Source organism: Theobroma cacao, chromosome 3, assembly GCF_000208745.1.
Source record: "Theobroma cacao cultivar B97-61/B2 chromosome 3, Criollo_cocoa_genome_V2, whole genome shotgun sequence".
In the NCBI taxonomy this organism is placed as follows: Eukaryota; Viridiplantae; Streptophyta; class Magnoliopsida; order Malvales; family Malvaceae; genus Theobroma; species Theobroma cacao.
The window spans coordinates 2,915,648-2,932,440 of NC_030852.1; the positions used below are offsets into that span (position 1 = coordinate 2,915,648).

Genomic DNA, 16,793 nt, shown 5'->3' on the forward strand with positions numbered 1-16,793 from the left:
CATAACGATTTGAATATTTAAATAAATTCTCTTCAAAGCACCATTTTTCTAACAAATTTATACATAAAATTTTGACGAGAAAAACCATGTCTGATCACGAGAGTCCGAATCCAATAGGTAAGAGCTTTAAGTTTTTTTTTTTTTATTATTATTATTATTCATCCTCTACTTTGTCTATTAATGGTTCCCATTTCTCCATTTTTGATAAATACTTGTTTTCTCTCAATTTGTTATGGATAATTCTATTTTATCCAGATAATTGATTACTTGTAAAGGGTACAGAAATAATAAACATTAAAATTTATAAATATTGATTTTTTGTGAGTAATCAAATGGTTGATTTGTCGGATATTTTAATATTTTCTTATTTTTATAATAATTGTTTGGCTTTACTCTTATAATTAGACTTATTTGGTTATTATGTATAAATGAAATTTATGATTGTACCTATAAATTAACATCCGGTTTTAGTTATTTGGTTATTTCCTAATATGCTTTTTGGTCACTTGTTTTCTTTTTGACCAGCTTACTACTTGTGTAATGCATTGGATGACTGCAGATGTTCCAATGTTAAATTGTTTTTCCTAATTAAGTTTTAAAACTATTTATTTTAAATATTTCATTTATTATAGAACATGAATACCTTCTTATTCCATGATTTTTTGTTTGGAAAATTTTAGAAAAATAAAATAAAAGTTTTAGATTAAAAAAACAGCTCATCTCGTAAAATTATTAATTAGATCAAATCAAATCCGAGTGCTTTAGAGCTTTCATGAACCGGGATCAGATATGGTAGGTAACTCTAAAACATAGGTTGAAGTTCCAACCCGATCCACCCATTTAAAAATTATTTATTATTCAAATATTAAAATATAAATTTTATATTAATATTTTAAAATTAAAATTAAATAAAAAAACTATTTAATGATAAAATAATCAAACTAACTCAAGATTGGAAAACTCTGTCCAAGGCCTAAAGAGTCGCTCAACTAGAGGACAAGTCTACATTCATGTGATAATGGCTTGAGATTCCAACTTAAAGAGGGATGAAATTTATAAAATGAGAAATAATTTCATAAGTATATATAATGCAAGTAGAGGTTTTTATAACATTCGAATATTTAGTTCATTAATTAATACATAATTTCTCTATTTAAAAAACAGTATTTAAATTTCCTTTAAATTAAAAAAAAATAAATAAAAGTTTTTATGGACCGAGCTACTCGTCCAGACTCCTAAACTCGACCCGACCCTCCACGGTTGAGCTGAGACATTATTTATTTAGCCTTGAGTTTGGCTTGACATTAATTTATTTTTTATTAAATTTTAATATTAAAAATACAAATAATATTTTATGGAGTTAAAATAATAATTAAATGAGCAAAGTCGGACCAAATCAAGTTCAGGCTTGATTTTAAGAAGAGAGGCTCGATAGGCCCGGCCTAACTCACCGAACATCTATGACACCAAACCTTAATTGAGTCGAATGAGTCCTCTTTGAAAACCTTTATTCTAGTACACAAAAACCATATTCAAATCCCTCTTTTTAAGTACTTAAAAAAACAAAATCCTAAACGATTAACTGCCCGAATGATTTTTGTTTTGTTTCTTTGCAGCAAGAGCAGGGCAATTGATAAAGGCTCTATTGTCTACCTTAATGATGTTCACGGCTACAGAAATCTTGGTTTTCTCCATACTAGCTACGGACAGCCGGCTTGCTAGATCACTGCTTTGCGTCATGGCTTTGACGCTTCTTCATGTTTTCAGTATGGCTCTGCTTGCCATCCTCTGCTTCTTTGAGTTTGGAAAACCTCCCACTGGCATTGTTAGTTTTCGAGAGTAAGTTTGAGATTGTTGGTAGCATCTTTCCATAAGTGGTCTTTTAATTAAAGATTATGACAAGCTTTTACCCTCTGATTGTTACTAATTAATTATATTTGTCAAGCTTATGGGGTGTGCTAGTGATCATTGCTTTAGAGCATCACCTGAAAATTTTCTGTGTGGTACGCCATTGTTGTATGCCTAATACCTTCTCTATTCTAAATTCAATGCCATTTTTATTTCTTAATATAATTTCTCTAGCTTACAGGTTGTTGCCTCTCTCGAGATACTCGCATTCCTTTGTGTCATTTTTGGCACTAATTTGGTCCTCTATCTAGGTAACACTAATTTCAAGATTCTAAACTTGTTTTATCCCTCTTTTCCTTCCAACAATTTTATGTATTCTTGTATCAATTTAGGATATCTATGCCTTGCAACCCTGCCAATATGTATCGATGTTATGAATTTCTATAGGAAGTGGAGAGCTCTCATGGCCAGCAACTGAAGAATCTCGAGGTTGGCTCATTTCTGATTCTTTGACAAAATTGTAATCAAAATAAGCAGAGACATCTAAAAGTTCAATGTCATCCTAGAATTTTTCTAAAATTTAAGAAATGTGTATGCATTCTAAGCTTCTATTGTATCAGCGTACACCAAAACTCTTACTAATCCACCCACGTTTAAATGAAATTATATATGCACATGTACCAATCTATAAGGGTGAAGAAAAAGTTGCTAATGTCTTGATTTCATTAGAATTTCTACTCCAGGAGTTTCTTATTCTAGTTTTCATCAATCAGTCTGTAAAGGTAGACACCTTCATGATTAAACTTGAAACTCGAAACTTTCAACTTGATAGTGGCACAAGGGCGTCTAGGATTGTATTTAATTTTTGCTAATTTAGTTGATTTAGGATTTATTTTTTTTATTTTATTTAGATTAGGATTCTTTTCTTATTTTTATTTTAATACTTTTAAGAATTAGTATTTAATTAGAATAGTCATGTTCTATTTAGAAATAAGAACACCTATTTTATTTAAATCTCTTATTAATTATTCTAATTGTATTAGATAACTAGAAGTAGAGTTTTATTAGGATTTGAGCCTATAATATTATAAATAGGACCCTTAGGCTTTGTTATTAGACATTCAGAGTTGAGAGTTAATAAATAATATTTTCTTAAACAAGAGTGCTTATTTCTCTAGGCTCTTTTAAAGAGTAAGAGGTTTTAATATCTTTGACCTAGCCAACCAAAGTGAGATTTTGGTTATTTTTCACCTTAGTGGGGTTTTCAACCTTGCCAAGATTGGTGATTCACCTTAGTGGAGTTTTCAACCTCGCCACGATTGATGTCTTTCATAACGTCCAGGTGTCTTGACAACGCCCCACGTCAGTTTGGTATCAGAGCGAGAGGATTATTATTCGCTGCATAAGTTCAGGTTCGCTGTCGAGTTTCGATACTCCCTGTTCGGGTAATTTTATTGCTTTATAGTTATATCATCATTTTTTTTTTCTACATCACCATAACATCATCACCATAAAATAAAATGTCGCTAAGACGTCAAAATCGTCAAAGAGATGATCACGAGATTGAGATTGCAGAACTACGTTAGTAAATTCAAGAATTATAAGAGCAACTCGCAAGACGTGATGCTCATATTAACAATAGCAGCTCTAGTGATGAGGAGAACGACACCAACCCGTTTCATCAAAATTCGTCCTCTGATGAAGAAGTATCTATTTGTCGCCTAAGAACTGCTGCTGCTAGAGATTTGGGAATCAAAGTCGACATTCCTGAGTTTGAAGGAAGACTTCATCCTGATGACTTCCTTGACTAGCTCTACACAGTAGAAAGAGTTTTTAAGCTCAAAGATATTCCCGATGAAAAACGTATGAAGCTTATGGCAATTAAATTAAAAAAACACGTTTCTATTTAGTGAGAAAATCTCAAAAGACAACAAGAAAGAGAAGGCCGCAACAAGATCAGAACATAGAATAAGATGCGTCGAGAACTCAAGCATAAGTTCCTTCTTGAACATTATCGACAAGAAATTTTTATCAAATTTCATAACTTGAGGCAAAAAATAATGTCGGTAGAAGAATATACAATAAAGTTCGAACAACTTCACATGAAGTGCGATGTCCATGAACCTGAAGAACAAACTGTAACTCGTTGTTATCTTGGGGGTCTCAATATTGAAATTGCAGATGTTGTTCAACTACAACTATATTGGAACCTAAATGATGTCATCAGATTAGCATTAAAGGTTGAAAAACAACGATCACGAAAAAGGTCAATGAGTTCATCTAGACAACAAGAATCTACCTCAAACGATGAAAGTCAGAGTTCAGCAATCATTCCGCCTCCAAAGGTAAACTCTTCCAAAACTGCAAGCAATAATGATAAAGAGACTACTTCTACTCGTGCTTCTAATGTCAACAAAAAGTGCTTCAAATGCCAAAGATTTGGGCATATTGCTTTTGATTGTCCGAATCAAAGAATTATTTTCTTAGTAGAAGAAGAAAATTATGTGGAATGGGAAAAATTAGAACCAGTTTATGATGAATATGATGACAAAATAAAGAATGAGCTAGAGAATTTCAACAATGAAGAGATAGAAGAAATTTCTGCTGACCATGGAGAAGCTCTTGTTGTTCGTCGTAACCTTAACACTGCTATGATGACTGAAGATGAAAGTTGGCTTCGTCACAACATATTCTATACAAGGTGCACATCCCAAGGGAAAGTTTGTAATGTTATTATTGATAGTGGAAGTTGTGAGAATGTTGTTGCCAACTACATAGTGAAAAAGTTAAAACTTCCAACTGAAGTACATCCTCATCCTTACAAGCTACAATGATTGAGAAAAGGAAACGAAGTTAAGGTAACAAAGCGTTGTTGTGTTGTATGAAGATGAAGTCTAGTGTGATGTTATTCCAATGGACTCATGCCACTTGTTGTTAGGACGGCCATGGCAATATGATCGTCGAGCTCACTATGATGGATACAAGAATACTTATTCCTTCATCAATGATGGAGTAAAAATTATGCTAACTCCATTAAAGCCAAAAGACCGACCAAAGAGACGAGGAAAATAAAACACTCATCACTATATCTGGCTTAAACAAAGCTTATTGTGAGTCAAACCATTTATGTCTCTTATTAGTCTCCAAGGAGAATGAAGTATCTTCACCCATATATGGTCAAACAAAATTGGTCAACCAAAGTTCGGGAAACTTATCGAGAAGCTTTGTGGACAACCATTCCGTTAACAAGACTACAGTTAAGTATGATTTTCCTATCCCTCAATTAGATGACATGTTCGTTGGCTCTAGAGTGTTTTTGAAGATCGATTTGAAGAAAGGATATCAACAAATTCGAATACGACTTGAAGATGAATGAAAAACAACCTTCAAAACAATGGATGAATTGATCAAATGGTTGGTATGGACTATGACAATATATGGATTCATACATCAACGAGAAGTATGTCAAGGCTTACTCGTCAGAGTCAAGTTTTTTTTCTGACCCGAGGAGAATGACGCAGGAGCGTCTAGGATTGTATTTAAATTTTGCTAATTTAGTTGATTTAGGATTTATTTTCTTTATTTTATTTAGATTAGGATTCTTTTCTTATTTTTATTTTAATACTTTTAAAAATTAGTATTTAATTAGAATAATCATGTTCTATTTAGGAATAAGAACACCTATTTTATTTAAATCTCTTATTAATTATTCTAATTGTATTAGATAACTAAAAGTAGAGTTTTATTAGGATTTGAGCCTATAATACTATAAATAAAACCCTTAGGCTTAATTATGAGACATTCAGAGTTGAGAGTTAATAAATAATATTTTCTTAATTTCTTTAGGCTCTTTTAAAGAGTAAGAGGTTTTAATATCTTTGGCCTAGCCAACCAAAGTGAGATTTTAGCTATTTTTCACCTTAGTGGGGTTTTCAACCTTGCCAAGATTGGTGATTCACCTTAGTAGGGTTTTCAACCTCGTCACGATTGGTGTCTTTCATAACGTCTAAGTGTCTTTACAATGCCCCGGCGTCAGATAGTCTTATGTTCAAGAGTTTTGGGAAAGGCAAGAATGTTAACTCTCACTGCATAACCCAATCTCAATGAAGTTCACATGTAGAAAAAGAAAATATCCATTCCTCAATCCAAATAGTAATCCAAAATCCCTAGATTTCTTAGATTGACCCCAAAATATTCACATCTAGTTTTAGTGCTATTTCCCTCTTGCGTAAGAGTAAGAGTTTATTTTGCAAATAACAAAATGTAGACAAGGAAATTGTTTGAGGTCGTGTCAACACTTTCAAACTGGACTTTTTATGAGTTTTGAAAGGTTGAAGACAAGTCAAAAATGGAAAGAGTTTTCTAAAAATGGATTTTTACCTCGCCAAGTTCTTTGGGGTTGCTGCTAGATCCATCATTCAATCACATCTTTCAAGCTCACAATATAGTTCAAAAGAATGAATACATAAAAAGTTTTCGGCAGAAAGGTGATATTAAACTATTTATAATAAATTTACATAAAAAACATGACGCAACAACTCCCCTTGCATCTAAGCAATATTGGTCATTCATGGAAAAAAAAAAAGAGCAAAATCAGTCATTAGTTTGTTGCTTATTTCCATTATTCTAGCATTCTAATTAGACCAAGGTACTTCCCGTTTCCTTTCATTTATTTTTCTTGCTTGCAGACATCTTTCCCCTCCTAGTTCCAGGTTGGCAAGCACTACCAATAGCAATATGCCACAGTCACTTGTGTTCCTGTGCAATACAGAAACAAAGTCATCTAGGCAGCACGCACATAATGTGAAAGTTTCACCCTTGAAAATGATTCGTAAGACACCATGAGCTGGCTTGCTTTAGACTCGACCCACTCAATCCTTGCATCATAAGACAATTCAAATGTCTTGGTTTGAAGTATAGAGCAGTAACATTTAATACCTATGTAGTTTGTCTAAGTGGGTTACTATCATTTTCTCCCAACTGGGGTTATGTAATGTGTAGTGTATTTGTTAAAGATGATATTACTTTTGAGAGTTGGAGCACCCATCAAAGAGAAGTAGGATTTAGTAACTAGAAAGGAAGGAAAAAGATAAGGCTGGTGATCTGATTCTGACCTGAAATGTAATCAGGCACGAAAACCATTTTCAGGACCCAAGACTCCAAGAGGTCATACTTCATTTAAAATAAATAAATAAGAAGAAGAAAGAGGGAAAAAGCAAGAAGAGAAGAGAGAAAACCCAAAGCCTGAGAAGAGAGAGCATTTATTTTAATTTATAGTTCCGGTAAATGTGGATTATCCACAATTACCAGAAAAAATTGTGTATTACAAAAGTAATTATATTAGTTGATGATCATGTATCATGGTGATATACCATGAACAACAATCACTACAGAATTAGCCTCTGATACAAATTCCTTTAGAGAAGAAGATCTTCAGGAAGTGTTCACCACCCAGCATAGATACTACAAGCTTCAAAAAACCAACTTTACACCATTTTGCTTTGCTTCTCTTGTTCACTTGTGCTACTGTTTGGCTTTGCTCTGTGTTTGCATAGTGAATCTAGACCTTATTAGTTCGCATTAAAATAACAATGACTTTTGCTGTAACCTCAGAGGATTATTATATTTTTTTGGGTTAGACATGCACAGACATTCCCAATTGCACATTAAAATAGGAATTAAATCTTTATAATCTGTTTGTGTGAAAATAAAATTGTTTCATTTTAAGTGATTAAAGCATCAATAGAAATTTATCCTTTATTCACCTTTGCACAAAAGAAAATCTATATATAGACCATGATCACTTAAAGACTCAAATGTACTCAAGCCTGGTCAAAGCATTCATACACTTACCATTTTATGCAAACTTTGCACACAAGCAATTAAGTATTTGAAACAATATAGCAAATGACAGGAATTTTTGTTCCTTGTAAGAATATTAAGCAAATTCAACCAAATTTTACTGATTTGGGTTCGAAATATCGGATGTTTCCTATTTATTATTGGTACTATGAGAGATGCATTAATTTGATAGCAAACTGCACATGATTTCATATTAAAATGAAAGAAATCCACTCAGACAAACTACACAGTATCAATTCCATAGCAACAAAGAAAATGCATCTCTTCTCTCAAAGAAGTAACTACATGTTTCATAGTATTGAATTATGCACTAAAAAGCATTTCACTGACCTTAAATTTATGCCACCTTAAAAGCATCAATCTTCGTCAGTCAAATCCGAGTCGAACTCTTGATCTTTAGGTGGAGATTCATGCCGGAGATGGCGAATCTCTTTCATCAATTCATCATCACTCTCTTCATGCTTCCCTGACAACTTCCTCTTTAGAATCCCTTCAAAGATTGAAGGTATAGCCTCTTCATCACCATCAAAGTACCTCTGTATTCGCATTTTTAGCTCTGCAAATACCAACCCTTTACTAATTACCCAAATTACAAAAAAAATCCCAGAAAGAAAAATCTCTTCTTTTTTCTTTACTTTCGATTAATTCCTGCAAATTATGATGAAATGCCAAAACAATTCAAAACATTAAAAATTTTTAACCTTTAAGAAAAAAAGAGGCAGAATAGTAAGATTAAAATTTTCTTGTGTTTTCTAGTTTAATATTTCCTCGAGAACCAAACAGAATGTAAAGTTTCAAAATTGGGTTACCTTCGTTACTAACGTCGTCGTCTTCTTTGGAACCGGAGGAGTAGAACCTGAGTTGGGAGCGAGTCAAAGCGGCGAATAAGGGCCGCTTGGGAATTGAGCTGAATGCATTGCATTTAGTAGAAAAGAGGAGAAATTTGCAAGCAAAAAAGGGCACGCTCCTAAGCAGAGCTTGTTTCATGGCTGCCTCCTTCGGTTTGGTGGGGTTTAATTCAAAAAGAAATGGCTTTTGCATGGCCTTGCAGCCACGCCACACTTGGTGTTTTATAGCTAATTTTCATGTTTACTACCCTATTATTTCTAAGTACATAAATTTACATATAAACAAGGTCACCAACCACCTCAAGAACCGCCTCTATCTCTTATCTCTTATGAATTGTGAGATCGTTGATATTCTATTTATTAAATTGTGCAACTTACAGTTAAAAATTATTTTTATCTACTCAAGACTAGGAGGTATGGTAAATAGAAAAAAATACTCAAATGTTCACAAAATTTTCAACACTAACCATACACTAACACTTAATTACCTTGACATTCACCAAATCTAAAGGACATCAAAGTTACAGCAAAACAAGCTCAGATAGATAAGCAAAATTTCAGTACGTCAACCACACATTTTTGTTGACATATTTTGTGTTACTATAAGAATAATGAAGTTTTTCTGGAACCAACCAGCCTCAGCATTTTTTTACTATGAAAGAAAACTGTACTTGACCAATACATTTGTGAAACAAGAGACCGATCAACTAAGCACCGAGCCATACTCAGACCAAAGGTGCTGGACATCAGTGCAAACACTCAAAAAAGAGCTTGAAATTCTGACCCAATATGCTGCTGTTAGTACAGGGTTGGACTTCTCCTTGCCACTCCTTGAAAGTCAACTCACTAATGAGTTTAATGGCTTCAGGATTTCCATCTGACCAAGCTTGGTCCAAACACAGTACCTTGAATGCCAATTGGGCTCTCTTCAATCCTGCATGTTTCCTTAACATGTTACTCTTAATCACTAAGTTTCATGCTCAATTTTTTCGTCTTTGTAGCCAGATGCCTTTCCACTTCTTCCAACTAAATACGGCTCAGGCAAGGAACTGTTGGCATGCATTTCAAGACCATGATAAGATCGAGTTACAAAAAATTCTGCTCCAGATTTAGCTACTCTTTTGACAAGAGAACCAGGGTTTGTGTCACGCAATTGCAGAACCTTCTCTGTTGCATTAGCTAAAGCAAGACTTCCTTCATTGTCTTCATCTCCGTTCTCTGCATAACATTCAACCAAAATAAAATACCTTGTTACACACATAATGCAGTTACCAAATAAAAATTGCAATAGAAAACCAAGTTGGGCAAAGAACAATAGTTCAAAAACCCTTTTACATTTGTAAGAACACTCTACCATTGTGAAAACCTCTTTTCGTTTTCTCATTTTATGTTTTTTAAAATAAAGAAAAAAAAAACACAAAAGAAACCATGTAGAAAGGCATGGCTCGCTAACTCATCAGAACAGAACCATTTTCACTGAAACAATAAGTCAATTACCACAAAATCTATAACAGAGTTCTACAGGTAGTACTGGTGCACCCATCATTTCATAAGCAAAAAGAAAACAAATAATGGAAGCATTATGGAGATCTAGTTTCAGCATAACTTTCATTGTGAAGCAAAGAAAAAAATACCTCAAAATATTACAAATTTGGCAGGAAATAGTTTTGTACAATGAAGAAATATACGTTCCTTAGAAAACTAACATTCATTTGCATGGAACAACCAGGCTAAACATAAATTTCCCTTGGTACTCTCAGTCTCTGAAGCTGCCAATACAAAATAGTGCAGCAAACACTGTATTACTGCCAACTAGAACACACAATTGCATATGAAAGTTACTATGTACTAATTACAGTGGTAACCATATTGATAGGCTTTTGGCATTGATCATAAAGGAATGAGTACATCAATGTCTTTTTATGATATTCTTAAGAAAAGCAGAAATAGAGTAGCAATTTTTTCCCTTTTTTTTTGGAAACTAGCAGAGTAGCAATTTAAACGCTACCAATATGAATCAAAAGTGAGGGACATGTACCATGGAGTTCAAAATCTTCAACATATCCACCTTTAAGGAACGAAAACCGTGCTTCTTCTGGTTGTTTCTTTACCTCCAATGGAGAAGAATTAATCAAATCTCGAAATTCCATCACATATGTTCCTGTCCATTGGCTTCCTCTAAAGAATGAAAATTTCAAAGTTAGATATCCAAAACAGAAGTGGAAAAATTCTAGAGATTTTAACTACACATGCTTGTATATGTGACCAGAGCATTTCTCCTACAAAGTTTTCATGCCATGAGTAGTATTTATACATAGAGAGAGAAAGTCAATCAACCATTCTGCTTGGTTTCACAAAGCATACAGTCATTCAATTTTAATATTTCATTAAGAGAGTGGTATTGCATTAGACTGGTGGTAGCAGAAGTATTCCTATGGCCATTCCCAATTACACCATAAAGCTTAGTTTAGTTGAACTGAATAATAAAAAACATTAAATATATTGATAAATAAACAAGAAGATGCAAATGCAGAAAAGATTAGGGAAAGAGGGGGGGCAATGACCAGTGCGAGATAACAGTCAAGATAGGTCAGGGAAAATTAATTTATTAACTAGATTAACAAAATATTAATGAGGTAAGTCAATGGTGATGCACCTGTTGAAAGCTAGCAACGCTTCAAATGGAGTAATAACTGGTGCCAAGAACTCTTTGCTATCCAAAAGAGCAGTTTGGGCACAGGAGACATAGATGAAAACATCACACTGCAACAATGCAATATTTTTGTTATTAATCAAACTCTCTGACTTCCTAACATAAAGGCAATCTATGAGCATGTCTTAGAGATTACTTCAGGAAAGTTAGCCAGTTTAGCAGGGTTTGGTCTTCCCATGACAAGCGTGTAGGCCTTTTTCCCAGCACCCATGATCAGTTCCTTCATCTGATGAATCATGTGAAGGTAGCCAGCTGCACCAATAGTTGCCAAGTTATACAGTGCATCTTCTAGCACTAGTATGATGCATGCAAAAGCTACAAGCAAACATAAATCTTAGCTGTGACTTAGCAAAATATTACTTTTCACAAAATCTGAAAAACAATGCAAAAAAACATCACATAATTATAGATTTGGAGCAGTAATACACACATCTACAATAAACAAAAGTAAGCATTAAAATTACACACACACATATTACACATGTTGGGTGCTTCTGTGTGTAGGGATATGTGAAGAAACACTCTTCACCTGTAAGCAGACATGAGCAACAGATGTATAAAGCACATAAACATGGTCAAAATGGTTTAGAATGGGTAACCAGCTGAACACATGAAGACAATCTGGGGCCAAGATTCAATTCCCAAATAACAATTTACACAGAAAGGCAAGAGAGTCCTCTGCACAACTTTAAGTTTAGGAGGAACAAGCATGAAAACCTACCTACACCAAGAGTTCCTACTAAAATCCCAACCATGTTAGCATCTTTTGCTCTCTCCACTAGATAATATCTGCAAGAAACATCAGTCACATAGTGCATAACTCAGTAATGCCATACCATATTGATAGGGCATAAGGAAAATGCAGAGAATGTACTAAGTAACTAGTGACGAGCTCTAGATGGAATATAACTGTAGGTGTTGTTGACTCAGAACAACAAAAGCTGAAAGTTGGGAAGAGGTACCAATAGTGAGGCTGAAAAAGCATGAAAAGTTGAAAGCATACCTACGCTTAAGGATCCTTTTCTGTTGGGAAACATCTGTCACTAACTGGTCCTCTGCTGCATCATATCTGACTAAAAACAAACAGTAAACTTTAAAAAAAAATTGCTTTTCATTAAGAAAAAATAGCATATTCTTCTATCACTGTACATTAATCACTAGCTGAAGCCAATCTGCAAAAGCATCACAAGCAAAAATAATTTCGACTTCATGAGATATTGTTTCCTTAAAGAAAAGGTTTGAGAAAGTCCACCAAGAGCATTAGAAGCAAATATATCTGGCAGTGTTAACCATCATGACATACTAGCTCTTGAACAAAACATACAAAAAAGGGAAAAGAAAAAGGGTGCAATGGTGTCATCTGAGTTCAGAAATCATGTAATCGGTGTGATATGAAGCATCAATACATGGTGATCAGATAGAAGGAAATCAACATAAGACCACATGTAAAGCAGGGAGACAATCATTCAACTGCATGCAGAGGAACAAATGCAACTGTGAATTACATAAACTTCCCAACTTGCACAAAGCTGTCAATTAAAATTACCACAGGCCTATAGATGCAAACAAGAAGTAAAATGTCCTTGCTCTGTGGTGTATGTACTCATACATCTTCATGATTGAATGCATTATTGATTACTCTATTAAAAGATGGGATTATATGGGGACAAACATGGCAATATATCTACCTATTTCACAGCCATTAAATGTCAGCACAACATTGGCAAAAGCTGAATTATCAGGCCCAATCCATAAAAGCATGTAATCCTCCATTTTCTGTCCCTCTGGTAGATCCCATATCAAGCCTCCTAGGCTATACCTACTACCAGTTTCTGCACCTGAACTGTTACTAGTACAGCTTCCCAAATGCCCTAGGAGTCCGTTGGACCTCCTATGATCTTCTAATGGATTAATAATTGAACACATAACATCAGCAAATTGGAGTTCCACTTTGGCCTTAGGTGTAGCTTCCACCAATGCTTCTTTGATCTGTGATATAGCATGTGCATACTCTAACCCATAAAGAACCTGCTCTATCAAAGATAAGACCATTAGCCCTCACAGAAATGTTTGTATTAGCTGTTTCTGGCTATATTATATCCAAAAATAAAATAGGAATTGCGAGACTTGAGAAAGAAAATCATCAGCATAGAAAGAACATAATGAATCTGTTTTTTTTTTCTTCAAAATCTTTTAAGCAATTCATAAAAATCAACTTTCACCATGATGCCATCTCGCAAACATTTGGCATTTAGTTAATGTTTCCTTCCCATCTTAACAGAATGTTACTTGCATACTGTGAAGAAGACCTTTTCTTCAAATAAGCCAGAGAAAAAAAAACCACAGCAAAGAGAAACATAAACAGAGAAAGAACATAATGGATCCTGTCTTTCAAAATTTTCTGACTAATTCATAAACACTGACATTTAGTTGATGTTGCCCTCCATCTTAACATAATGTTGCCAGCTCATTCTGTAGAAAAACTTTCATGACCTTGAGAAAATGCCCTTAGTTTGAAATAGCATTGTAAAAAATAAAATCCTACATTCAAACTAACTGGAAGAAACAGTCTACATGCCTCTGATTTGCCTTGAAATCCAAACATATCACCAATGCCATAATGACTAGAAAATGCATAAACAGCTACAATGTGATGCTTATGGTTTCTATTGCACTAAGTCTGGTATTTAGGTCAAATGTGATTGTTCTTTAGGATACTAGGTTTCTAAAATCACTCAAGTTCAAGTCAGGGACTTGTACTTTCAGCTATCTACCTTATGACAATAAAAGCATTTTGCTAATTATGACACCTGGAATTGGCCAGATTTAAGGGCTGAACAATTATCTTCATTTTCTACAACAATAATACGGCCAGTTATAATGATCATACGCAACACTATACTTAGTCAAAACCATCAGCAAGCTCAGTAAAAATAAGGTTCTTTCTTAAAGTTTTCATATATGTCCTGTTTAGCCTTCCTCACCTCTAGTATCCTCCACTAAATCACATCTTCTCACGAAGCCATTTGTAGGTCTCCTCACATGTCCAAACCATCCTAAACATGGTTCAATCATTTGGTCTTCAATGGATGCAACCTCAACTTTTTCCATATGCACTCATCCCAAACCTTATCTTATCTTTTTCTCATTTTATTTCCTTTTTCCAGGAAAAAAAAAGGTGCAAAGTGAATAGGATAGCCGAAACAAGAGTCCAACAATAAATCTCATATCCTCAGCTGAAACTAGCATTTTATACAATCTTCATATCTACATATGCACTTAGATGAGCTGCATATAATAGTTACAGCAATGAAAAAAAATGATAGTTAACAAAAAATACGAACATACTTCAGGACAAATTGTTATCCATGATATCTATTTATCACAATGGAAAAAAGCTTACAAGTGAAAAGGCAGAAATTCAACATTATTTATCATACCACAGTAGGTCTGCAATTGGTCCAAAAGAAACTTGACAACTTCTCAACACAACTGAATACGCTGATGGAAGCTTTTCCAAATACACAGAATGACGGAAGAGTTGAGGTTCTGCAACAAAAATTAGTCTTTGATCGGAAAATATATGAAGTAGAGCACAAAATCTACAGGGAGAAAAAATTGAACCCTGCCCAAAGTCACATTTTCAAACCAAAACATTACAGGAGAAAACCACAATAAATGGAAACCAATAGAAACAAACCAAGAGAAACAAACTAAGTTCAAAACTCTATTGGACAAACCCAAAAGATGTATCATAACTAAAATAACAGCTAATCTTGCAACAATTCCCAACAACATTAACTTATAAACAATCTTCCCACAAAATAAAAAATCTCTGGTCGTAATTTTTAACCATTTCCTTATGACCAGAAACTAAAAGGTCAAGGTAATTTAAGCTCCTCCAATGTTCCTTGTAACATGTATTAAGAAGGAAAGATCTATTCTAGGCTCATAATCCCAGAAGCTTGGAACTCCAAAACCTTCTTCAGAACTAAAAATTTTTGCAAGACTTAGGATTTCAGTGGTCATCAGTCAATTTCAGCTTTCTTTGGAAGTGGTCTAAAGTTTCACTTTACCATGTTATGAAAGATCTTTATTAACAAGGATTCAAATACCTTAAGAATTTTCCCAATTTAAACAATAAAAACTCATTACATTAAAAAGTGTAAGTCAGTCTTAAGTCCAGATAAAGGAAGGTTGTCATTGGGATTGTCAAATCATAGTATGAGTGGACATCAAAATACAAGAATTTATATGCTAGAATTTTGAATTCAAAATCACATCAGACCTTGTAATGTAATAACATAACTGGATGAGACAGGATTTTCAAAGAGAGAGTTGGATTACAAATTATCCAAAAGCTGGAGCTAATAGGACATTGTCCAGTTTTAATACTTAAATTCTGATACACCCTTCACGTGTAAGCCAGATGAATGATGAAAGGGTTTTGCGCACAAACCCAAATGCATAAGAAAGATGCAAGCTAAAGAAGGATCAAAGAGGGTGACACATAAAGCTCAAAGGGCAACACACTGAGTGAAGAATTAACTAAAAGAAGATGAGATTTCCAGAATTCAATATTGATACCACACGCTACAGAGGAAGCTGGGTGAAAAGTTATCCTACAGGCTTGAGTTGAAAAGGAAAGAGTTCGACTTTTATATTTAAGCTCTAATAAGGATAATGAAAAAAACAAAAAAATTCTTATGCATACCAAAACAGAAAAGAGAAGCACCGTTCCAACATAACTAGTTGAAAGATCAAATCATCAATTAAGACCCAGAATTGATAAAACACATCTAAGCTTACCATAAATACAAAAATACTCAAAACAAGAAAAAAGAGAAAAAGAAGTAGTTACGGGCTGAGGCAGGTATGTCCATAATGAATAACGCAATCAGCATCAATATGGGAAGCTCCAACCTCATCAACACAGCAACTTCCGTACGCTGTGTCTGCCATTACAAATAACCCAACTTTATTCCCTGACCCAAGCTTGTTTCTCAATGAATTAACCACCTTCGTAGAATGTTTCAACAAGTCATCTGGGAACTGGAAAACCAAAGCCCAACATTTCATTCAACAACTAAAACATAAAAAAAAAAAGGTGCAACCAATATATATTATATTCCTTTACCTGCAAAGCAACTCTGGTGAAATTCCTACTTAGAATGAACTCTGCTGTGCGGCTGATTTCGAAGTTCGTTTCCAAGTCCATGGCTGCTGGGTGACAGGCTTTCCCTCTGGGTGCGAGTCGCAGAAGAAATATGCGGAGAAAAAGTGAGAGGGGAAACACTGAGCCTTGGGCTGGGGATTGCGTAGAAGGCCTAGCCCAATTTAGACCTTTTAAATTTTAGTCTGATGATAAAAAAATAAATTGATTTTAAGATTTTTTTCCCCTTTTTTGGTGCATACGAAACAAATTGATTTAAGTTGAGCAAAGAATTTTCATCAACAATTTTAATTATGTATATTTGAAAATTTTATATAGTAAAAGTAATAATATTCTAAAAAACTTATGA

The 16,793-nt window shown here is 34.1% G+C and overlaps 3 protein-coding genes across 7 annotated transcripts; 1 reads left to right on the forward strand and 2 right to left on the reverse strand.

Moving 5' to 3' along the window:
• On the forward strand, window positions 15–2,654 carry LOC18604189. Its single transcript, XM_018118038.1, has 5 exons — window positions 15–117; window positions 1,617–1,839; window positions 1,946–2,003; window positions 2,090–2,159; window positions 2,241–2,654. The coding sequence occupies exons 1-5, from the start codon at window positions 87–89 to the stop codon at window positions 2,324–2,326; spliced, it is 468 nt and encodes a 155-aa protein (XP_017973527.1). The 5' UTR covers window positions 15–86; the 3' UTR covers window positions 2,327–2,654.
• Window positions 1,743–8,864, reverse strand: LOC18604190. 5 transcript variants are annotated; one of them, XM_018118041.1, is made up of 3 exons: window positions 8,520–8,864; window positions 8,041–8,266; window positions 1,743–1,817 (listed from the first exon to the last, which is right to left on the reverse strand). In XM_018118041.1, the coding sequence occupies exons 1-2, from the start codon at window positions 8,749–8,751 to the stop codon at window positions 8,067–8,069; spliced, it is 432 nt and encodes a 143-aa protein (XP_017973530.1). In that variant the 5' UTR covers window positions 8,752–8,864; the 3' UTR covers window positions 1,743–1,817; window positions 8,041–8,066. The 5 variants fall into 5 exon arrangements, with proteins under 5 accessions (XP_017973530.1, XP_017973529.1, XP_017973528.1 ...); XM_018118040.1 differs by lacking the exon at window positions 1,743–1,817 and adding an exon at window positions 3,370–3,661; XM_018118039.1 differs by lacking the exon at window positions 1,743–1,817 and adding an exon at window positions 6,342–6,606.
• On the reverse strand, window positions 9,012–16,581 carry LOC18604191 (diphthamide biosynthesis protein 2). The gene is made up of 10 exons (XM_018118037.1): window positions 16,409–16,581; window positions 16,133–16,323; window positions 14,712–14,820; window positions 12,960–13,299; window positions 12,275–12,344; window positions 11,993–12,060; window positions 11,408–11,523; window positions 11,215–11,321; window positions 10,597–10,736; window positions 9,012–9,776 (listed from the first exon to the last, which is right to left on the reverse strand). Exons 1-10 carry the CDS (start codon window positions 16,487–16,489, stop codon window positions 9,526–9,528), a joined length of 1,473 nt encoding a protein of 490 aa, XP_017973526.1. The 5' UTR covers window positions 16,490–16,581; the 3' UTR covers window positions 9,012–9,525.

What these genes read in the sequence shown, in the direction of transcription:
- LOC18604189 (XM_018118038.1), top strand. Translation starts at nt 87, where the DNA reads ATGTCTGATCACGAGAGTCCGAATCCAATAG. An exon ending in CGAGAGTCCGAATCCAATAG is followed by an intron (nt 118 to 1,616) that starts GTAAGAGCTTTA and finishes GTTTCTTTGCAG; the next exon opens with CAAGAGCAGGGCAATTGATA. An exon ending in ACCTGAAAATTTTCTGTGTG is followed by an intron (nt 2,004 to 2,089) that starts GTACGCCATTGT and finishes TCTAGCTTACAG; the next exon opens with GTTGTTGCCTCTCTCGAGAT.
- LOC18604190 (XM_018118041.1), bottom strand. Translation starts at nt 8,751, where the DNA reads ATGCAAAAGCCATTTCTTTTTGAATTAAACCCCACCAAACCGAAGGAG. An exon ending in CGACGACGTTAGTAACGAAG is followed by an intron (nt 8,267 to 8,519) that starts GTAACCCAATTT and finishes TGGTATTTGCAG; the next exon opens with AGCTAAAAATGCGAATACAG.
- LOC18604191 (XM_018118037.1), bottom strand. Translation starts at nt 16,489, where the DNA reads ATGGACTTGGAAACGAACTTCGAAATCAGCCGCACAGCAGAGTTCATT. An exon ending in GCGTTGCTAGCTTTCAACAG is followed by an intron (nt 10,737 to 11,214) that starts GTGCATCACCAT and finishes TTCATTCTTTAG; the next exon opens with AGGAAGCCAATGGACAGGAA. An exon ending in TGAAGATTTTGAACTCCATG is followed by an intron (nt 9,777 to 10,596) that starts GTACATGTCCCT and finishes AATGTTATGCAG; the next exon opens with AGAACGGAGATGAAGACAAT.